Source organism: Geotrypetes seraphini, chromosome 5 (assembly GCF_902459505.1).
Source record: "Geotrypetes seraphini chromosome 5, aGeoSer1.1, whole genome shotgun sequence".
Lineage (NCBI taxonomy): Eukaryota > Metazoa > Chordata > Amphibia > Gymnophiona > Dermophiidae > Geotrypetes > Geotrypetes seraphini.
The window spans coordinates 108224440-108248224 of record NC_047088.1 but is presented as its reverse complement, the minus strand read 5'-3'; the positions used below and the strand labels follow the sequence as shown (position 1 = coordinate 108248224).

At 45.0% G+C, this 23785-nt stretch overlaps 1 protein-coding gene across 1 annotated transcript in view; it reads right to left on the bottom strand.

Annotated features, from left to right (window-relative positions):
• Positions 1-23785, bottom strand: part of RNF40 (ring finger protein 40) — a 150785-nt gene that overhangs the window by 49280 nt on the left and 77720 nt on the right. The window contains exons 11-13 of the mRNA XM_033945511.1: positions 11607-11742; positions 2499-2620; positions 1903-2297 (exon numbers count right to left, since the gene is read on the bottom strand). Coding sequence (XP_033801402.1) covers positions 1903-2297; positions 2499-2620; positions 11607-11742 — 653 coding nt within the window. The remainder of the gene's footprint in view (positions 1-1902; positions 2298-2498; positions 2621-11606; positions 11743-23785) is intronic.

Sequence of the window (23785 nt, the reverse complement as noted above, 5' to 3'; positions counted from 1 at the left end):
GCCACTGCCACAAGAACCTGACTTTTGATGAAGGTGTGCGGAGACACAGCTAGACTAAAGGGAGACTGCTCTCCCAAAATCGCAAAGCGAAGGAATTGTGGATAGGAGGCCCGAAAGGGAACAGGCAGAAATGCTGCCATCAGATCGAGAAGGCAGAAATTCCCCAGGGAAAACAGACAGAAAATAAGACATACCCCTCTGTCTTGGGCACCACTAAGTAAATGGAGTACCTGCTGGTGCTAATCTCCTGAGGAGGCACTGGGACTACCACTTTCAGGACCAGTAACCTGAGCCTAGTTTACCGAAAAGCCCTCCTTTTCCAAGTTGCCTGACAAAGAAAAGAGGAAACAATCTGGGAAAGCATAACCGTCCCGAATTGCTTTCATGACCCACTGATCCATTGTGATCTCGGCCCATCCCGGGTAAAAATTCCCGCAACCGGGCTGACTGGAACTGTGGGAAGGACCTGCAATGCACACGTTAGAAGAAAAGTCCTCTGGAAGGAAGAGGTCACACCCTGGCCAGGATGGTTACCTATAAAATTCACCCCCAGAACCAAAGCAGGACCTCCAGCTGCAAGTAAATAAGCCTTGCACATAGCAATCTAGAAATCATAGCATAAGCAGAACAACCCCGGTGACAATCTAGAAATCATAGCATGAGCAGATGACACATTTAAGACCTGTTCCTGACTCTCTAAGACAGGAGGAAGGTCGCCTGAAGCAGTGGGCAAAATGGACACGTTTCCCACCAAAACTAAGGAAAGAGCCTTCACTATACTGGCACCTGAAATCAAACGCAGCACTGAAGCCAAACTCAACCCCCACCGCTACAGAAACACCGCTAGCATTTCCAGCGACAAGGGAATCCCCAGTCTCCCCAGTGGTCCGCAAGCCTTAATCTGCCAGATCGCCAGCAGCTGAGAAAACCCTGGTATCACCAGCACCTCCTGCCGACAAGCGATGTGTGCACAAAGGGGAACCAGACACGCCATCACTCAAAGCCGGGTCCCCCTCAAGATGGCCAGAACATTTCATGCACCCGCCAGCCGCATGCACTGCTTGTCGCCCACAAAAAATGCACTTGTGCTGCTTCTCAAAGCACTCATACTGAATGCACCAAAAACCCAAAAATGGCAGCCTCAGGGACCACTTTATGCTCCACTTACTTCTTGTCTTTTGTTTTTAAACTTCTCACAGCTCACCGTCTCAAAGTAAAGCAGACCCCACATGGCACTCTAAAGTGTAGTCAGTGCCGGTATAGGTGGCAAGGTATATAGTTGAGGCTCCTCTAAACACAGAAAGCCTGGGGAGGTGGAGGAAATGGGGGGAGGGACTCAACCCTTTTGAGCAGGGGTCTTCAAAGTCCCTCCTCGAGGGCCGAATCCAATCAGGTTTTCGGGATTTCCCCAATGAATATGCATTGAAAGCAGTACATGCACATAGATATCATGCATATTCACTGGGGAAATCCCGAAAACCTGACTGAATTTGGCCCTCAAGGAGGGACTTTGGAGACCCCTGCTTTTGAGTGTGGTACACCCAAGGTTGGTGGGACACCTAAGAGGGTCACCTAAGCTCTATCCGGACAGAAAAAGGGGCCAAAAAATTTCCCTAACCAGATCCAACAGGTCCAAAACAAACCTCAGCACAAAATGCACAATCTTACCACTCCACTTGCTGGAGACTGAGAAAAGACTGATTGTAAGAGGGACTGCACAGCCCACTTGTACTGTAGCCAAAAGTTAATGTCTGTCTCCACATGCTGGCAGAGGAGCGAAAACCTATCCGTTTCTGTGCCAGTCTGGAGGGACGCTAAAGAATGAGGCAGTTTTATAGGAATTATAATGGAGGATGGGGAGACAATGAGAGATGGAGAGCAAAAGATGCAAAAAGTACTTACTTGAGTTCGGCTCTCAGCTGCTTCAGCAAATCAGAATCCTTCTTTTTGCTTTCATCTGTCTTCTGCCTGTCCTTGTCCCGCTCCCTCTCTCTGTCCCGATCTCTCTCTCTTTCCTTTTCTCTGCTGCTTTCCTTGTCTCTTTCCCTCTCAGTCTCCCTGTCCTTCTCTCGTCCCTTTGGCCTCTCAGTTTCTTTCTTCACAGTTGTTGTCTCCTCCTCCTCCTTCTTGCACTCATGAGAACTAGGTTCCTCTCTGTCTTTTGTTGTTGTCTCCTTTGTCTCCTTCTTGACCTCTACACCCTCCTCCTCTTTCATTGTGATCGAAGGGAGTTCCTCACTTGGTGTGGAAGGAAGCGAAGAGGAGCCAGAAGAAAAGCTGCTCATCTGTGTTCGGATCTATGGAGAACAAATGAAGAGAGACCCCCCATGGAATCAGTATAGTCATTAGATCTTATTTATCTCACAAAGCTAAGGCTAGAACTCTCTTGGCTCTCTCCCTTATTCATGTTGTTGCAAATTATTCTACATCTCCTTTAGCAACCTCCTTCTTCACCCTGACCCTTCCCATTTCCTCTCACTCTTTATGCTAAGGATTACCTTGCACATCTCAGCTTGCACTTCTCTCAGCTTCCTCTTGTATCTGAGGACATCTCCTTTCAGTTGATGGTTGTGATTCTGCAAACTGCTGATCAGGTGTCGCATCTCCCGGTTTATTGGTCCTGAGAGAGAAAAGTAGATCTGTTACTTGATGACTTTTGGCAGTAATACAGCATTCATAGTCTATGTGATCATATGCTTATGTCCTAAGTATATGTGGGCAAAACAATACGTCAACTTTGATTATAAATGAATCAACTGTTCAGCTCAAACATACCAACACTTGAACATTCAATGAACAAATAACAGTCAACAGAAGCATCAAAGGCAATCAGGTAGTACCCCCTGTAGACACAAAGCAGTTTACTTGCTTGGTAATTGAGAAACTGGTTACTCATCATCCGCTATTAAGAAAGCTTACAGTAGAGCAAAATAAACCAACAGGAATTTACTGTTTACTCCCAGCTATAGATTTTATACCTGAAGACACTTGCAATAGGAAACAAAGTCTTTTATGGCGTAAGCTTTTTTGGATACACACTCTTAATAGTGAAGAACCGGTGGGCCTTAACTTGAGAATGGTTTGGAATCAATTTGTTTGACTTCAGATTGGACGGGAGAGTGATGCTTGGATCTCGAACAGCTTTGAGTTTGTGACGAACCGCATAGATCAAAAGTGGATTGGCTGGGGTTATTATGGATGAGATGTATTTTAGGGGTGGAGCCTCCCGCGGCCATGTTTGTGAAGCTGCCAGGACACTATGCAGAGTGCAAATGCAGGTAGGCTTCATATTTGTGAAGATCCACCACTGGTAAATTTAAAAAGCAGCAAGGAACAGAACTTTTTTCAAGAGTTTATAATACCGTCACATCCTGAGGCAGCCGACATTGGCAAAATGCATTATTCACCATATACTTTACAGAAACTCCGCGGCTCCTCTCATCCAGCTCTTCTCCAAGGCATGGTCTACTTCCTGCAGAACCCTCAACAGAATACTTCTAAATCTCCCTTCCACATAAAATCTGTAATACAAACGTGTTTTCTATTCCATGCTGACCTTTCTAGGTGTAAAAACTTGGAATGACCTTACTGAAATGACCAGAACAGAACCTAACCCACCATATTCCGGAAGAAACTGAAAACTCATCTATTTGACACTTAATCACCTGTATCCTCTCCTCCCTCCTCCCCACCTCTTCTCTTCTCCTTCCTCGCCCCCCTCTATAAGTCGCCTTGAGCCAAACTAGGTATGAGCAACGCAGAAATAGAAGATTAGATTACTGAAAAAAGCTGACCTAGACCCCTCCATACCATCCAACTACCGTCCAATAGCAAATATCCCTCTCCTCACCAAACTGCTCGAGTCTATCATATCTACCCAGCTCTCTTCCTACTTAGAAAGATTCTCCATCCTCTTACCTTACCAATATGGCTTCAGACCCAACTTCTGCACTGAATCCCTATTGGCCTCTCTAATCTCTAAGGTTCAGCAACTGCATTCTCGTAACAAGTTTGCTGTCCTTCTACAATTCGACCTCTCCGCAGCTTTTGACGTTGTCCACCACAACATTCTAATTTTCCAACTCTCCGAGATAGGCATTAGCTCCATAGTTCTTGATTGGTTCTCCAAATTCTTGCGCTCCCGCTCTTACATGGTTAACATGAGCGGCACCTCATCCTCCCCCTGGACCCCGACTTGTGGTATCCCACAAGGCTCACCCCTCTCCCCAATCCTCTTTAACATTTACATGTCCTCCCTGAAACTACTCCAACTATCCCCCCTTGAAACTCTTTACACTTACGCTGATGACATCCTCGTCCTCCTTGAGACCGACTCGAACCTCACTAACCTCTCCACGAACATATCCTCATGCATAAAGAACCTCCAATCCTGGGCATTCACAATGCATATGAAACTAAACGAGTCCAAAACAAAACTCCTTTGGCTCGGCCCAATATTAGACCATCTACCTTCCTCCATCCCATTGTCCTCCGGCCCCCCCCCATTACAGCTCGAGTTCTCAAGCAAAGTTCTGGGTGTCTCCTTAGACTCTTCTCTATCCTTCAACGAACATCTCCAATCCCTGGTGAAGAAATGCTTCTTCAGCCTTCACATGCTAAGGAAAGTCAGACCCTATTTTCACCAAAAACACTTCGCAGTCCTAGTACAATCCATCATCCTCTCCAGATTGGATTATTGCAATTCTATCTACCTCAGCCTAACCAAGAAAAGCCTCCACAGACTTCAGCGGATTCAGAACGCCGCAGCTAAGCTTGTTTTCGCGAAAAGCAAATTTGATCGCGTCTCACCACTCCTGTCTAATCTCACCACTCCCAGTAATCCCCAGGATCCACTTCAAATGTGCGTGTCTGGCCTACAAGATCCTACATGGCATCCTTCCTGCCGTTATCCCTCTATCCTGGAAATCCCCAACCCCTACTTCCTCCAGATCCTCCCAAATTTTTAAACTATCCTTCCCTTCCATAAAAGGTATTTCCCATGCAGGCAAACTTGGGTCATCCCTCCCCTTTAGAATCACTGAGATCTGGAATAACCTCACCTCCCCACTCCGAACCTCAAGCTCCCTCCAACTCTTCCGCAAACACCTAAAAACCTGGCTGTTCTCAAAACTGTAACACTTCCCCCCTCTTAGGCCTCTCACCTTCCCCTTTACAGGACTATGAGGAAAAAAAATAGCCCGGGAGGCCAAAAACTTCAAGCCCTTCTTTAGATACGTGAAAGGGAAAAAACCTGCAAAAGAGGCAGTGGGACCCTTGGACGACATGGGAAGAAAAGGGTACATCAAGGAAGATAAACAAATCGCAGACAAACTAAATTCCTTCTTTGCGTCTGTCTTTACGAAGGAGGACACCTCAACAATACCTGAAGTGGAGAAACTGTTTACAGGAGAAATAAAGGACAGCCTCACCACAGTTGAAGTGAACTTAGATCAGATATACTACCATATCGACAAACTTAAAAGTGACAAATCCCCTGGACCGGATGAAATTCACCCGAGAGTCTTGAAGGAATTGAAGGTCGAAATCGGAGAGTTACTGCAAAAACTTGCAAACCTGTCAATCAGAACTGGTCAGATACCAGACGACTGGAGGAAAGCGAACGTCACGCCAATTTTCAAAAAAGGATCGAGAGGAGAACCGGGCAACTATAGACCTGTGAGTCTTACATCTGTCCCCGGCAAGATGATTGAATCACTGATCAAGGATAGCATAGTTCAGCACTTGGACACACATGACTTGATGAAACCCAGTCAACATGGATTCAGGAAAGGGAAATCGTGTTTGACGAATTTACTCCAATTCTTTGAGACCGTGAACGAGCAAATTGATAGTGGAAAGCCGGTGGACATAATATACTTGGACTTCCAGAAAGCATTTGACAAAGTTCCACACAAAAGACTTCTTAGGAAACTACAAAGCCATGGCATAGAGGGAGATATACAAAGATGGATAGGCAAATGGCTGGAAAACAGGAAGCAGAGAGTGGGCATAAATGGGAAGTTCTCCGACTGGGAGAAAGTGACTAGTGGTGTACCCCAAGGCTCGGTACTTGGGCCGATCCTTTTTAATATTTATATCAATGACCTGGAAAACGGAACATCCAGTGAGATCATCAAGTTTGCAGACGACACAAAACTCTGCCGGGCAATCAGATCGCAGGAGGACAGTGAGGAACTCCAGAGCGACTTGTGTCGGTTAGAAAAATGGGCGGAGAAATGGCAGATGAAGTTCAACGTGGAGAAATGCAAGGTAATGCATTTAGGCAGTAAAAATAAGGAATACGAGTACAGAATGTCAGGTGCAACTCTGGGAAAAAGTGAACAAGAAAGGGATCTGGGTGTACTGATAGATAGGACCCTGAAGCCATCGGCACAATGCGCGGCAGCGGCAAATAAGGCAAATAGAATGTTGGGCATGATAAAGAAAGGAATCTCGAGTAGATCGGAGAAAGTTATAATGCCGCTTTATAGGGCAATGGTCAGACCCCACTTGGAATACTGCGTCCAACATTGGTCTCCCTACTTAAAGAAGGATATAAAACTGCTGGAGAGGGTGCAGAGACGAGCAACTAAACTAGTGAAGGGTATGGAGAAACTGGAATATGAGGATCGACTTAAAACACTGGGATTGTTCTCCCTTGAGAAAAGGAGACTGCGTGGGGATATGATCGAAACCTTCAAAATACTGAAAGGAATCGACAAAATAGAGCAGAAAAAACTATTTACATTGTCCAATTTGACACGGACAAGAGGACATGAAATGAAGCTAAGGGGGGGCAAGTTCAGGACTAATATCAGGAAGTTCTGCTTCACACAGAGAGTGGTTGACATCTGGAATACTCTCCCAGGGGAGATTATTGCGGAATCGACAGTCCTAGGCTTCAAAAGCAAACTAGATGCATATCTCCTTGAGAGAGGCATATAAAGATATGGTTGGCTATAAAATAAGCCAGGTGTATACCTAGCAGGGCCTCCGCGTGTGCGGATCGCCGGACTTGATGGACCGAAGGTCTGATCCGGAGCTGGCGCTTCTTATGTTCTTATGTTCTTACACCTAACTCTTTAATCTCTCCACTGTAGTTCCTCTCTCATCCTTCTTCCTGTAAACCGTGCCGAGCTCCGCATTCGTGGAGATGGTGCGGTATATAAACCCAAGGTTTAGTTTAGTTTAGTTTAGATTAGATTAGATGAGTATTTGATTTACATCTCTCCTGTTTTCATGAATTTTGTTCTCTGCATTACACAAGGCTTTTTATAACATCCATGTGGGGAGGTTTTTAAGCCGATGAGGTACACTTACCCCTGTAAGGAGCTTCCACATTTTAATTGGCTGGTGTGGGAGGGGTTCTGAGGCTTTTTCCTATCTCCTGGATACCATTAGATGTGCCCACCACTAGATGTGTCCTGTCCCAGCCTACCACTAGAGAGGGGACAGGGTACAGAGCACACCATTTGGTTCAGAATTTTTTTTTCTTGTTTTTTCCTTCTCTAGAGGTGGAGCGAAAAATACGGTATAACGAGTTTTACCTCATGCAAAGTTGTCATTTCTTTAATAAGACATTAACTATTTTTTCTGCGGCCCGCCACGTACCTACAAATCCAAAATGTGGCCCTGCAAAGGGTTTGAGTTTGAGACCGCTGTCCTAGATGCACGAAAGGTAGAAGTGGAATTTCATTATTCCGTCTACATCGATTATTTAGATCTTCCATACTTTCCTGTATTTTTGAAATGTTGAGCTCATTATAGGTTAATTTTTGGCACCATTTCTTCTAATTTAGAAGTTCTAATGTTTAAAGAGGATATCAGCTGTTGTGAGGAAGACGGATGGCATGTATACCTTTCAGCTTTTCTCTCATATCCCTCAAAAATGGCTATATGGCTATTTAGTAGCTCTTTTATTGATTTGAGTTCAAGTATTTATATTTTTTTCTGAGAGCACCGTTGAATCTGTTTTCCCTGCTTTGTCAGGTGATGGTGGGTTAGATTTTAGTCTCTTTGAAGTGGATGGAGTAGTATAAGCAGCATCCGTTTTATTTTTCTTCATCTTTGCAATGTGTTTTGTCCAAGATATATCACTAGAAATTGAAAATTAGCATCAATTGATCAAATTGCCTGATGATATTTAAAACAGCAGTGGGAGCTGATGTATCAAGCTGCCATTTTATCAGCGGGTTCCAATCTGGAATCTCCTATGCATAGAATTTCAAAATTTTTTGCGCAGAATTCCACCAAGGGTAGCATTCAAAGCTTACCAAAGGCTGGAAGAAAAGCAAACTTAAGGTACAAATGAATATCAGTATCTAAAGTATAAAGGCTGTGTTATCATCTTCCCATAGCAAAAATATGGATACTGTACTCTTATCAAGACAAAAGGATAAACAGTTTCCACATGAGCTATCTGCGACATACTTAATATTTCCTCAAAGGATAAACTCTGAGGTCATACAGCAGGCTCAATAAGAAAGACACGCCTGCAAAGACACATCTGGAGTAAGTTCTTATGTTCTTATATCTACTGTATGGACAACAGAACAATTATGAAGGCTAGCCCTCTTGCAAAAAGACCATCAGCTCTCCATGCCTGCATTTTATGGATGAGACCTTAAGACTTTTTACCTTAATAACATCAAAGAAATATCTAGACTGTAGTTTCCATACAAACTTTTAAAGATGAGACAAAATTGACATGAAACCAGGAAAATAAGAGAGCTTAGATAACAAAATCTGAATCCTGTTGTACCTGTGTTTAAAGTGGCACTCATTACAAAATAATCTGTCATTTTATAGCCACAGAAATCAATGCCTACCTAAAGGCTCAGAAGACCATAAACAGTAGATATCTATGGTCTCTCAAGTAGAGAGCTGCACGGGAACGGGGACGACGGGAATCCCGCGTAACCCGCGGGCATCCCGCGGGTTCCCCCTTCGGGTCACAGGGATCCCGTGGGGACGCCCCCTAGGGTCACTGGAATCCCGTGGGGACGCCTCCGAGGGTCGCGGGGATCCTGCGGGGCTGGATGTACTAAGTCGCACGGCTTTTCTCCCTACCTGCTCTGCTTGCAGCACAGAGCCGAACGGAAGTCTTCCCGACGTCAGCGCTGACGTCGGGAAGACTTCCGTTCGGCTCTGTGCTGCGGGCAGGTAAGGAGAAGGAGAGTAGAGTAGCCTCGCGGCTCGAGTGGCTACCAATGGAAAGGGACGGTCTGCCCCGGTGCAGCACAGCCGGCCAGGTCCCCTTACTTTTGTGGCGCTTCCCCGACCGACCGACAACAGCCCCGGTCCGACAAACCTCCCTGCCCTTAACCGCGAATCTAAATTACCTTCTTACAGCAGCTGTAAGAAGGAAATTTAGATTCGCGGTTAAGGGCAGGGAGGTTTGTCATACCAGGGCTGTTGTCGGTCGGTCGGGGAAGCGCCACAAAAGTAAGGGGACCTGGCCGGCTGTGCTGCACCCGGGGCGGGGAGAGAAGGAGGGGGAGAAGGACGCTGAAAGCACTGGGGAAGACAAAGGAGTGGAGAAGGACGCTGACAGGGCATGGGGAAGACAGGGGGGGGGAGAAAGACGCTGAAAGCACATGGGGAAGACAAAGGGGTGGAGAAGGACGCTGAAAGGACATGGGGAAGACGGGGGGTGCGTGGGTGGAGAAGGACGCTGAAAGGCCATGGGGAAGACAGAGAGGGAGAAGGACGCTGAAAGGACATGGGGAAGACAGAGGGGGGGAGAAGGACACTGAAAGCACATGTGGAAGACAGAGGGGGGAGAAGGATGCTGACAGGACATGGGGAAGATGGGGGGGAGAAGGACGCTGAAAGGAAATGGGGAAGAGAGAGTGGGGAGAAGACGCTGGCAGGAAAGAAGACAGAGATGCCAGACTATGGGGGGAGTGGAGGGAAGAAGATGGGTGCCAGACCAATTTGGAAGGGGAGAGAAAGGGAGAGGCACAGTAACAGAGCAAATGGAAGACGCAGAAGGGAGAGAGACAGTGGATGGAAGGAACTGAATGAGAACATGAGGAAAGCAGAAACCAGGCAACAAAGGTAGGAAAAGAATTCTATTTCTTTTTTTTTTTTTTTTTGCTTCAGGATAAAGTAGTATATTAGTTGTGTTGATAAAAATTTATAAACAAGAGGCTCTGGTAGAAACCCGTTTACAAAGTATGTATTCTTTCCAATTAATATTTCCAAATTAATAAAGTCTTTTTGCTTATTTGTAAATGGGTTTCTACCAGAGCCTTTAATTCAGTAGCATAATTAAATGAAATAACTATTTCTGAAGTTTATAGGGACGGGCGGGGACGGAGGGGATTCCTCACGGGGATGGAGGGGATTCCTCACGGGGACGGATGGGGACGGAGGGATTCCTCGCGGGGACGGGTGGGATTCCTCACGGGGACGGATGGGACTTTGGCGGGGACGGGTGGGATTTCTGTCCCCGCGCAACTCTCTACTCTCAAGATCAAAAGACACCATAAGAAAGATTCTCAAATGTTGGTGGTAAAATCCGACGGGCTGCTGTCATAACTACTACTGTAACAATTTCAAAAAGGTGAGCTATTCTTTAAAAACAGCGCATGCAAATAAGGTTCACAGAGAGTCACTAAATTTGCATGTGCTGATCACTGGTGATAGCGATCGGCACATGTGTAGAATAAACTCACATGTGTAGAATAAACTCACAAATAAAAAAAAGACCCCCAAATCAAAGATGGGCAGAAGGGATGGCCACTTCCTCATGCTAATGTCGTCAAGCAACCCCCCCACCCCAGTAGGAGGGATGGCCATTCCTTTGTGCCACCAAGCAACACCCCCTGGCAATGGAAGAAATGTCCACTCCCTCCTGCCAAGAAACAGCCCCCTGATACCCCCCGCCCCCTTACCTTGTTTACAAAGGCCAACCAGAGGGATACCTACTCCTTCAGGCCAGCAGGCCCGCCTCTTCAAAATTGCGGATCTTCCCCTCCCCTGTGATGCACTGGAGAGGGGCCTAAGGCTCTGATTGACCCAGATTGCTTAAGGCCCCTTGCAAAGCAGGACAGATAGGCTAGGTAATCACCTGGTGATAACAGAGAATCGCTCGGAGTGCTCGTTTAAATATTAATGACCTCTGTAATACATTTACATGGCAGAGTCAGAGACTGTTAAGAAGCTCGGAAAAGACCGCAGCAAGCCATTTTGAGAACCTGCTGCTAAAATATGTTGCTTAGCGAATGCTTTAAAGGCAGTTTTGAAAATCTAGGTCTAAGAATAGGAAAAACAGACAGCTTCATTAGACTAGACTTCCTTGGATTCTAGTTTCAGAAAGCAGGCAATAAGCTAAATAGTCTAAAATGTAAAAAGACTGAGATCTGATCAATTACAACATACAAAAATAGAAACATTTTTAAAATAAAATATATTGAACTATTGCTAGTCTACTAATATATTTGTATTACCTTATTTAACATTATTCCTTGAAATTTTGCTTGCAAATCAATCCATTCAAACCTGATTTCTTTTCAAAACAGATATAGTTCATCTCAAGTCTGCAGGATATTTATTGATGGGTATGCATTATATGATTTCTGGTTGGGGTAGGGCATCATTACCTGCTTGTTCATTAGCTGCTAGATTCTGCTCAAATTCAATTCGAAGCATCTCATACTCTTTGCGAACCTGTGCTAGTGTGTCTTCCAGCTGAATCACCTCTGTCCGTAGTTTCTTCTGCAGGCTCAGCTCATCACTCTGACAACAGGTGGAAACAATCAGACCACAGATGGAAGAAAAAAAAAACCCAAAGCAGAATTATTAGAGTTCCAATGGGGGAGGGGAGGGGCAAACAATCAGCAACAAAAACAAGGATCAATAGGTACATGGTCTCAACTGATTGTTTGAACTACCAAGTATACCTTTTCAGACTTCGTCAATGCACTTCTTTCCTCAGCACATGTAATCCTTGCCAACAAAATGACTACTTCCTTAGCTGGTTCAAAATGACTACTTCCTTAGCTGGTTATCTTTCTCAGTACAGTAGTTCAAGGCAATTCACATTCAGCTACAGTATGTATTTCCCTCTCATCATGTGGATTACAATAAGTTTTCATCTGAGGCCATGGAGGCTTAGGTGAAATTTTCAAGATTACAAGCAGCTCACTGCTTTTTAAAGTCACTCCTCGGGGCACACCCAGCTGGTCAGGTTTTCAGGATATGCATAAGATAGATTTGCTTACCAAGGAGGTAGTGCATATAAATCTCTCTCAATCATATCCATTGTGGACATCCTTAAAACCGGACTGACTAGGTGTACCTTGAAGACTGGGTTGAGAAGCACAGCTCTAATCATGAATACGCATGAGATAGACCTGCACAGATACTACTACCTTCACGATATGCAAATCTATCTCATGCATATTCATTAGCGATATTCTGAAAACCTTGCCTCTTTGCAGCACTTGAGGCTTGAACTCCTGCATCCCTGGCATTAGGATCTCATCAAGGATCTCCAATCTTCTTCTTCCTTCCCCATTCCCCTTGCCATGTGGCTGTCATTTCTTCTCTTCACACACTCCCAGGTTATGTTGTCCTTTTATCTACCCTTCAACTGTGTGATTTTTAAGAACTGATGATGAATAACAGCAGGAATGGAAAAGCTGCAAGAACAAAAGGTGGCATTATTTGTCTGTGCTCTTTGGTTTTCTAGAATAGAGTGAGCCAATGAGCTACAAGAGGGATGGGCATATTTTAGACTTACTTTTTATAACTGCCCTTCCATATTAAAATGGATTTGGAGGTGAAAGAATAGAACAAGATTATAGTGTGATTCACTGCAGACTCAAAAGAGCAGTGGGGACTAGCACTTCTGTGTTATTACATTACATTACATTAGGGATTTCTATTCCGCCATTACCTTGCGGTTCAAGGCGGATTACAAAAGGTTAGTTTAAAAAAAAACCAGAGTTACAATGATTAGCTAGAGAGGTAAGTTGTAGATCTTATAAACATTTAGCAGGTTGTTGAGGGTGAGGTGGTTTGTAAAAGAGTTAATAGGTGGTCATAGTGGAAGTTCTTTTGTTATTATTAGTGCAGTAGTGGGTAGATCAAGTGTCAGTTTTAGAGTTACTAAGCGGTCGTGATGTTATTGCTGCTTCAGGAATTTCTTGAAAAGTGTGGTTTTTATTTCTTTTCTGAACGTCCTATAGTCTGGGGTGGTCATCAAGAGGTTGGAGATCTGGTTGTCCAGCCTTGCGGCTTGGGTGGCTAGGAGGCCGTCGTGTAGTTTTGTTCTTTTTACTTCCTTGATTGGGGGGGGTATGAATGGGGCGTGCGTTTTTCTTTGTCTTGTAGTGGGTGCTTGTATGAGGCGATTGTTCAAGTATGATGGACTGTCTCCGTGTAGTGTTTTGAATAGTATGCAGTAGAATTTGAATTGGATTCTTTCTTGGATTGGAAGCCAATGTGAGTTGATGAAGGCTTCAGTGATGTGGTCATGTTTTTTCAATGAGTAGATGAGTCTCAAAGCTGTATTTTGGATTGTTTGGAGTTGTCTAATCGTAGTTGCAGGGCAAGGAAGGAAGAGGATGTTGCAGTAGTCCAATATCCCTAGTATTAGGGATTGTACTATAAGTTGGAATTGTGTTCTTTCAAAGAATTTTCGGACTTGTCTCAGATTTCTCATGATTGCGAATGATTTCTGAATTGTTTTATTTATTTGCGGTTGCATTGTGCAGCATCTGTCACAGTTAGGATGAGATATGTGAAAGAGGGATGATTGGTCTTGAATGGTCTTGAATGATTGTACGAGATAGGACTTTCCTATTTTATATTGGAGTTCTGTGTGTTTTACATTTGTTGCTTTATATTGTGAACCAATTGAAACTGAAATAAGTGGAGTGGTATATCAAATCTATTAAACATTTCTGATTTTTTTTTTTTTACTTTACTCCTGAAAAAAATTCTACAAAAAATTAAAATCTGTCCACTTTGAAAATTTATTACAATTCTGTATTATTGATCATATTTTCTGTATCAAATTACCCTATTCTAAAAGCCTGGCTTTTCCCTGCTTCCCTCTCTAGACTCAACCACCCAAATTCTCATTTTCCAAATTAGCTCAAAATGCTTACTAGGTTTGATCTACTTCTCTTTCTCCCCCTCAGGTTCAACCTGTTTTCTCCGCCCCCCTCTCGAGTGGACACTCCTCTCTAGCTTTCTTCCTCCTTTTTCCAGTTTTTTCTCCTTTCCTTTTTCACAAACCTCCCACAGCACATCCCTACAGCTATCTTAACCCTACTTGGCACACCCATAAATCTCTCTCAAATCTCTACCACTCTCACCCCATCATAGCTCCCTCTCAATTGCCCCTCCAAGAGCAAACACCACATATGTTCTTTCTCAAACCCCTTCTTGCACACATCTCCATAGTGCTCTCTTAACCCAACCACATAGCTCTTTCTCCTGAACCATCCCAAGCTCTCTCCCCAGCACATGTCCCTCACTTTTCACTGGTTCATACCCTTTTTCCCCCTGCCTCCATAGCAGACAACCCCTTCCATGAGGGCACTCCTCTCCTCCAGAATGGAAGATTTGGCTTAATTAATTTTCCCCTACTGCTATTCTCCTCTTGCCTCAGGAATTGGCACAAGTGGAAGAAGAGAACAGCTCATTTCAAGGTGCATTCCCTTCCTTCTCTGCCACCTGGGGCAGACAGCTGAATTTGAATCATACAGGACACCTTTCCCACTTGTGCTGATTAGGCTCTGGGAGCAAGAAGGAATAGGAATAGAAAATTATAAGCCAAGTATGTTTGTACCAGGGGTCCTGCATGGGAGAGGAACTGCCACAGGGGGACAGAGGGGAACCATGGAATCACCTGCTATAATTATGTTTGGGGGGGAGATTCTGCAAAACAGAGAAAAGCAGGATTCTCCCAGGAGTACCTGCACGTTGACAAGGTTTGAAGCCTGAAAGGATGAATGACATATTGAGATGGGAAGGAGAAAATAGGTCTTACGTGCTAATTTTCTTTATTTTAGTCCCTCCAGACTGGCACAGACAAATGGTTATGCATCTCTACTAGCAGGTGGAGACTGAGGTATCTAAGTTGACTGTGCAGTACCCTAGAGTCAGTCCTCGAATAGCCAAGCAGTAAATCTGGGGGTTGTTGTTTTGTTGTTTTTTTTTTAATATAATGAAAATGACTGCTCTCACAAGCATAGGTCCACCAGCTAACACCGTTGACCAGGTGCTGTTGCCCATAGAATGAATACTAACTACTCATAACCAAATACAATTTTATTTCTCTCTTTTCTTTTTTTTGGTATATGTTGCAAAAAAACAAAACAAATAGAAATAGCCTAAAACATCCATACAACACAGCCTCGACATCTCCAAACATTCCAAAATCACAGCATGGGTGGATTTTGTGCCAGTCTGGAGAGTCTAAAAGAAAGAAAATTAGCAGGTAAGACTAATTTTTCCTTCTATAGCATCCCTCGACCAACACAGATGAATGAGAAGTACCAAAGCAGTGACTATTAAGGATGGGACCCCACGAGTCCCGACTGAAGCACTCACACCCCAAGGAGACATCTTGCCATGCTTGAACATCCACTCGATAATGTCATATAAAGAAATGTAAGGACAACCACCTTGCAAATCTCCAATGGTGGCACCAAAGAACATTGCACCAAGGAGGCTGCCTGTCCCTTAGTTGAGTGCACCTTGAGGAAAACAGGAACTAGTCTCTTCTTCAACAAGTATGCTGAAATGATAGCTTCCTTAATTCATCGAGCAATATTGTCTTTAGAAGTCACCTCCTGTCTCCGACTACCTCCCAACAATACAAACGTCCAATTTCCATAACCACTTTTATTCAGGAGAGCCGCTACACTCACCTAGAACCGGGACAAAAACCAACTGATAAACATAAAAAGGAGAAACCACTTTGGAAAGAAAGCACAGTTACTTACCGTAACAGGTGTTATCCAGGGACAGCAGGCAGATATTCTCACACTTGGGTAACGTCACCAACAGAGCCCCGGTACGGACACTTGAAAAGTGAATCGCAACTTTAAGTTTAGAAAGTTCACGATCAGCCCACACCACGCATGCGCGAGTGCCTTCCCACCCGACGTAGGTACATGGTCCCTTCAGTTAAGATAAGCCAGCTAAGAAGCCAACCAGGGGAGGTGGGAGGGTTGTGAAAATATCTGCCTGCTGTCCCTGGATAACACCTGTTACGGTAAGTAACTGTGCTTTATCCCAGGACAAGCAGGCAGCATATTCTCACACATGGGTGACCTCCAAGCTAACTAGAAAAGGATGGTAGGAGAGTTGGCCTTTAAGAAAATAAATTTTGCAATACTGACTGGCCAAAATGCCCATCCTGTCTGGAAAAAGTTTCCAGACCGCAATGTGAAGCGAATGTATGAACTAAGGACCAGATTTCCTCTAAAGGAGGGGTTCTGAGGAAAACAACAGAAGCTGCCATAGCTCGGATTTTGTGAGCAGAGACATGACTCTCCAGGGACAGTCCGATCTAAGTAAAGCAGAATGATATACATGCAGCTAACCAGTTGGAAATCATCCTCTTGGAAACAGGATGTCCCAATTTATTAGGATCGAATGAGACAAAAAGTTGGGGAGATGTTTGAAGGGGCATATACTTCTTGTAAGTCTATTCTATTCCTGTTTGTGTAACATATAAAACAAAACTGCTGAAACAGTTCTTGTTTGTCAAGAGGCCACAAGGTCTTTTCTTTTTCTGTTCTATAGCCGATTAGTTTCGCCAAGGTTACCCCCACATCTTGTGCACATCCTGTGCTGTGCATCAGGACTTAGATAAGAAGCATTGCTGAACCTTAGGCAAGACAGTATTATATGCCATAGATGGAAACTTCCCCCCCTCCTTATGTTTGCTACCTTTTTCTAGTTGCTTTTATGCATCCTGTTACCATATATGGTCTTTCCTACAGTCATATGCAAAAAAAACTGACCCATGTGAAATGCTATATATATGTATGCAGTACTCTGAATAAAGGAGATATTCCTTTGCATATTTGCATGTGCGTTTGTGTGTGTGTGATTTCTTTCTAAAGAGGTGTCCTCGGATGCATCTATAGTGAGGACAGCAGAACGAGGCTAATACAAATTGGGATCTGGTCGTTCAATGTTCTATGTGGCTTTGTCCTGTTGATGTAATAGGTCAAAGCACGCTTACAATCTAGAGTGTGTAGCGCCATTTCTCCAGCATGAGAATGAGGCTTAGGGAAAAAAACTGGGAGAACAATCATCTGATTGAGATGAAACTCCATAACCACTTTCGGTAGAAACTTAGGAAGCGTGCATAGAATCACTTTATCATGGTGAAAAACTGTGAAGGGTGGATCTGCGACCAAGGTGTGCAACTCACTGACCCTCCTGGCAGAAGTGAGCGAGATCTGAAAAACATCTTTCCAGGATGGCATGGCGAGGAAGTTTTAACATTTCCTTAGGAGGAAGGTCGTAGTCCAGAGTCTCCAAATATTTTTTTTACTGTATACCTGGACTTTAGCAAAGCATTCGATAGCGTACCACACCGCAGGTTCTAAGCAAGATGAGTTTTATAGGATTGGGCGAGACATTGACAAAATGGGTTGGGAACTGGCTTGGAGGTAGGCTTCAAAGGGTAATGGTGAACAGCACCCCCTCTGAAATGACGGAGGTGATCAGTGGAGTGTCCCAAGGCTCGGTCTTGGGCCCGATCCTATTCAATATCTTCATAAGTGACTTGGCAGAAGGGCTCCGAGGTAAAATAACATTATTCGCCGATGATGCCAAGCTAAGCAATGTAGTGGGCAAAAGCACAACGGACAAAAACTCAATGCCCGACAACATGATGCACGATCTACTCCTACTGGAGCGTTGGTCTAGGACCTGGCAACTCAGTTTCAATGCCAAAAAATGCAAAGTTATGCACCTAGGTAGCCAAAATCCATGCAGGACTTATACCCTTAATGGTGAGATCCTAGCAAGAACGGTAGCAGAGCGAGACTTATGGGTGATCGTCAGTGAGGACATGAAGGCTGCCAATCAAGTGGAGAAAGCTTCATCCAAGGCAAGACAAATCATGGGTTGCATACGCAGGGGTTTCGTCAGCCATAAGCCGGAGGTCATTATACGATTGTATAGATCCATGGTGAGGCCCCACCTGGAATACTGTGTGCAATTCTGGAGGCCGCATTATCACAAGGATGTGCTGAGGATGGAGTCGGTCCAGAGAATGGCCACCCGGATGGTCTCGGGACTCAAGGATCTCCCGTATGAGGAACGGTTAGAAAAATTACAGCTATACTCGCTCAAGGAGCGCAAAGAGAGGGGAGACATGATCGAGACGTTCAAATATCTCACGGGCCGCATCGAGGCAGAGGAAGATGTCTTCTTTTTCAAGGGTCCCTCGGCAACAAGAGGGCATCCGTGGAAAATCAGGGGCGGGAAACTGCGAGGTGACACCAGGAAGTTCTTTTTTACTGAAAGGGTAGTTGGTCGCTGGAATAGTCTTCCACTTCAGGTGATTGAGGCCAGCTGCGTGCCTGATTTTAAGGCCAAATGGGATCGACACGTGGGATCTATTCACAAGGTAAAGGTAGGGGAGGGTCATTAGGGTGGGCAGACTGGATGGGCCGTGGCCCTTATCTGCCGTCTATTTCTATGTTTCTATTTGGAATCAGCCTCCAGAGAGGTCTTTGGCCATCTGGTGGAGAAATCTGGAGAAGGAAAGTTTTTCAGAGGGAAGAGAGGCTCTGGTAGGCAAATGCCAAGAGGAACCAGAAACAGAAAAGAGTCCTCCTCTGTAGTATATGGTGGTTCTGGGTCAGAATCTCCCAACAAATCAGAATCCCTGAGTAGAGAAAGTATAAGGTGGGATCGGTGCCAGCTGGTCAGTGTCGAGGCCTCAAGATGTTTAGATTTCTATAAAGCCTTGCCTGACCGTGCTGGAGTACCCTCTTGAGACATTTGCGTTGAATAGGATTGGTGCAGGAGTGGTAGAATGCTCGACTCCCGTGTCGAGGATGTCCGCACCGAAGGAGTAGCAATAAGTTGGTGTTGTGAGCATCTCAGACCAGACCGGTTCCTGGAAAGTCTGTGCTGAGAGTGGAAAAAGCGGGGACGGCACCAGGAGGTGAAAATGCTCTCCTAGTTCCTCTCGAAGCAGATTGTCAATCTTCTGCTTGAGAGAGAGACCCAGTACCGTTTGCTTTTTTGCTGGCACGGTTGGCTCTACGACACGGTCCGAGGATGATGAGGCCGAAGAAGAGGCACTCACCGGTATCACAGCCATGCGCTTACAGGACTTATGCGAGGTCTGCATGACTTGGCTCAATATAGCTTTGACCTGCAGCCTGAGGAAGGGGAGGAAAAGTCCTGTAAGCTCAGGTGAAGACCCCCGAGAATTTCCCTGTTACAGCAGTAGCAGGCCAAAGCAAGGCCAATACAGCTAAGACCTAAAATGGTTGCTGAAAAAGCAAAATGGGCTCTCTGACTAGAAACTGCCAACTCTGAAAGGCACTTCTGCTTTTTCTTAGAAGCAGAGGGCATAGTTAGAGAGAAAAACAATTCTGGTGAAAAATATAAGTAGCATGATAACTTTATGAAAGGAAGACGAACCACGGATAGAAGTGTACAAGAAGGCTAACCACAGAACCGGAAAACCATTAGGCCCAGGTGCTCTAAAGAGGAACTTGGTATATTAAAAAGACATTTACGGGGAAGTAAGGGAGAAGTAGATGAAAAAAGGCGTGACACAGAATCATTCAATTATATTAACCAATCCATAGATTAATAGAACATAAGAACATAAGAACTGCCTTCTCCGGATCAGACCTTCGGTCCATCAAGTCCGGCGATCCGCACACGCGGAGGCCCTGCCAGGTGTACACCTGGCGTAATTTATAGTCCACCATATCCTTATATGCCTCTCTTAAGGAGATATGCATCTAGTTTGCTCTTGAAGCCTAGGACGGTCGATTCCGCCATAATCTCCTCTGGGAGGGCATTCCAGGTGTCAACCACTCTCTGAGTGAAGCAGAACTTCCTGACATTAGTCCTGAACCTGTCCCCCCTTAGCTTCATTACATGTCCTCTAGTCCGTGTCAAATTGGACAATGTAAATAATCTTCTCTGCTCTATTTTGTCGATTCCTTTCAGTATTTTGAAGGTCTCGATCATATCCCCACGCAGTCTCCTTTTCTCAAGGGAGAACAATCCTAGTGTTATAAGTCTGTCCTCGTATTCCAGTTTCTCCATACCCTTCACCAGTTTTGTTGCTCGTCTCTGCACCCTCTCCAGCAGTTTTATATCCTTCTTTAGGTAGGGAGACCAATGTTGGACGCAGTATTCCAAGTGTGATCTGACCATTGCCCTATAAAGCGGCATTATAACTTTCTCCGATCTACTCGAGATTCCTTTCTTTATCATGCCCAACATTCTATTTGCCTTCTTTGCCGCTGCCGCGCATTGTGCCGACGGCTTCAGGGTCCTATCTATCAGTACACCCAGGTCCTTTTCTTGTTCACTCCTCCCCAAAGTTGCACCTGACATTGTATACTCGTATTCCTTATTCTTATTGCCTAAATGCATTACCTTGCATTTCTCCACATTGAACTTCATCTGCCAAATCTCCGCCCATGTTTCTAACCGACACAAGTCGCTCTGGAGTTTCTCTCTATCCTCCTGCGATCTGATTGCCCGGCATAGTTTTGTATCGTCTGCAAACTTGATGATCTCACTGGATGTTCCTTCCTCCAGGTCATTGATATAAATATTAAAAAGGATCGGCCCAAGTACCGAGCCCTGGGGTACACCACTAGTCACTTTCTCCCAGTCGGAGAAATTTCCATTTATGCCCACTCTCTGCTTTTGGTTTTCCAGCCATTTGCCTATCCATCTTTGTATATCCCCCTCTATGCCATGGCTTTGTAGTTTCCTGAGAAGTCTTTCGTGTGGAACTTTGTCGAACGCTTTCTGGAAGTCCAAGTATATTATGTCCACCGGCTTCCCACTATCAATTTGCTCGTTCACGGTCTCAAAAAATTGGAGTAAATTCGTCAAACATGATTTCCCTTTCCTGAATCCATGTTGACTGGGTTTCATCAAGTCGTGTGCGTCCAAGTGCCGGACTATGCTATCCTTGATCAGTGCTTCAACCATCTTGCCAGGGACAGACGTAAGACTCACAGGTCTATAGTTGCCCGGTTCCCCTCTCGATCCTTTTTTGAAAATTGGGGTGACGTTCGCTATCCTCCAGTCGTCCGGTATCTGTCCAGTTCTGATTGTCAGGTTTGCAAGTTTTTGCAATAACTCTCCGATTTCAACCTTCAATTCCTTTAAGACTCTCGGATGAATCCCATCCGGTCCAGGTGATTTGTCACTTTTAAGTTTGTCGATCTGATAGTATATCTGGTCTAAGTCCACTTCAACTGTGGTGAGGCTGTCTTCTATTTCTCCTGCAAACACTTTCTCCGCTTCAGGTATTGTTGAGGTGTCCTCCTTCGTAAAAACGGACGCAAAGAAGGAATTTAGTTTGTCTGCGATTTGTTTATCTTCCTTGATGTACCCTTTTCTTCCCTGGTCGTCCAGGGGTCCCACTGCCTCTTTTGCAGGTTTTTTCCCTTTCACGTATCTAAAGAAGGGCTTGAAGTTTTTGGCCTCCTGGGCTATTTTTTCCTCATATTCCTGTTTTGCATCCCTCACCACCTTGTGACATTTCTTCTGATCATCTTTATGTTTGTTCCAGGCTTCGGTTGTCTTTATGCATTTCCATTTTTTGAAAGAGTCCTTCTTTTCTTTTATGGCTTCCTTCACCTGTATGGTAAGCCATGCCGGTTCTCTTTTGCTCTTTGTTCTCCGATCTTTGGAAATCCTCGGAATGTAGAGATCTTGTGCTTCTGTGATAGTATTTTTCAGTAGGGTCCATGCCTGATCAACCGTTTCAAGTTTGTCCACCATCTTCTCGAGTCGTTTTTCTACCATGGCTCTCATGCTATCGTATTTACCCTTTTTAAAGTTCAAGGTGGTGGTTAAGGTTTTGGCATGTTTCCCTTTCCCGATGTCAAGTTTAAAGTTGATTACATTGTGATCACTCGTTCCCAGTGGAACCATGACTTCCACTTCTGTTATCGGTCCCGTGAGGCCATTTAGGACCAAGTCCAAGGTGGCGTTGCCTCTTGTCGGCTCTTTTACCATTTGTTCCAGGAAGCAATCCCCTAGCACCTCCAGGAACTTGGCCTCCTTGCCGCAGTTGGAGGTTGCTAGTTTCCAGTCTATCCCTGGGAAATTGAAGTCTCCCAATATAATTATATTGCCTGTCTTGCATTCCTGTTTGATTTCCTCCATCATTTCTGAGTCAGTTTCCTCCGCCTGTCCTGGTGGACGATAGTAAAGGTCAATTTTCATATCTGCGCCATATTGACCAGGAATTTTGATCCAGAGTGACTCAAGCTTCTCTTTCATTTCTGTTGTAACCATTTCAACAGAATCTATTCCCTCCTTAACATATAGAGCAATACCTCCACCTTTCTGCCCTACTCGATCTCTTCTATACAGTTTGTATCCCTGTAGTACTGTGTCCCATTTGTTTTCTTCATTCCACCATGTTTCTGTTATGCCAATGATATCCAATATGTCATGTCTTGCTATTGTCTCTAGTTCCCCCATTTTGTTACCTAGACTTCTAGCATTCGTATACATACATCTAAGTTCCCTTCTTGTTACCTTTTTGGACCTTCTACTCTTGGCCGTCCCTGTAGTTTCAATTAGGGTATCCTTTACTGCTCCTGTGTTATCACCCTTGTTTGCTGTGTGGTCGTCCTCTCCTGTGTCTGAGTTGTCCCTTCCTGCTTTTTCTCCCTTATTGGCTGTGAGGTCGTCTTCTCTTGTGTAGGAATAGTTGTCCTTTGCTTCTTCGTCGGGGCATCCTGCTATCCGTGCCATCGACCGGTGGTCGACTGTCGGCTTTCCCCTATCTTTCAGTTTAAAGCCTTCTCGATTGCCTTCTTCATGTTGCCTGCCAAAACTCTTGCTCCTTCCTTGTTGAGGTGTAGTCCATCCCTTCTGTAGTACTTGCTTTTTCCCCAGAACGCCGTCCAGTTGCGCACGAAGTCGAAGCCTTCTTCTTCGCACCATCGTCTCATCCAGGCGTTGATTACTTGCAATTCCCCTTGTCTCTTTCCATCCGCTCTTGGTACTGGGAGGATCTCAGAGAAGGCCACCTTCACCTCCCTGATCTTCAGTTGTCTTCCGAGTGAGCGGAGCTGGCCCTTCAGCTCTTCCCTGTCATACTTCCGCCCGCTCACATCATTTGTTCCCACGTGGATAAGTACAGCGGTGTCCTCTCCCCCTGCGCCATCTATGATCCTGGAGATCCTGTTTGTCACATCCTTCACTCTTGCTCCAGGCAGACAGATGACGACTCTGTCCTCTCTTCCTCCTGCGGTGTGGCTGTCCACATGTCGTATAATGGAGTCGCCTATGATGAACCCCATCTTCTTTATTCGGGAGTTCCTTGGGGGGCGTAGGTCCACGTCCTTTGAGTAGGGCCAGTCTTCTTCCTCCAATGATACTCTTGAAATTGTTTCCTGTTCTTTGGGTGGGGCGATGTCTTCCTGTGCTCTCACTATTCCTCCTGGTGTGCGGTTGTCTCCTACCTCGTCTTCGGTTTCTTCTGTGTTTGCATGGGTGTCTTCTCTCCTCGCATCGGTTTCCTGAGTACAGTTTTCCAGCCCTGGGGTCTCTACGTGGTGCTGATGAGCTT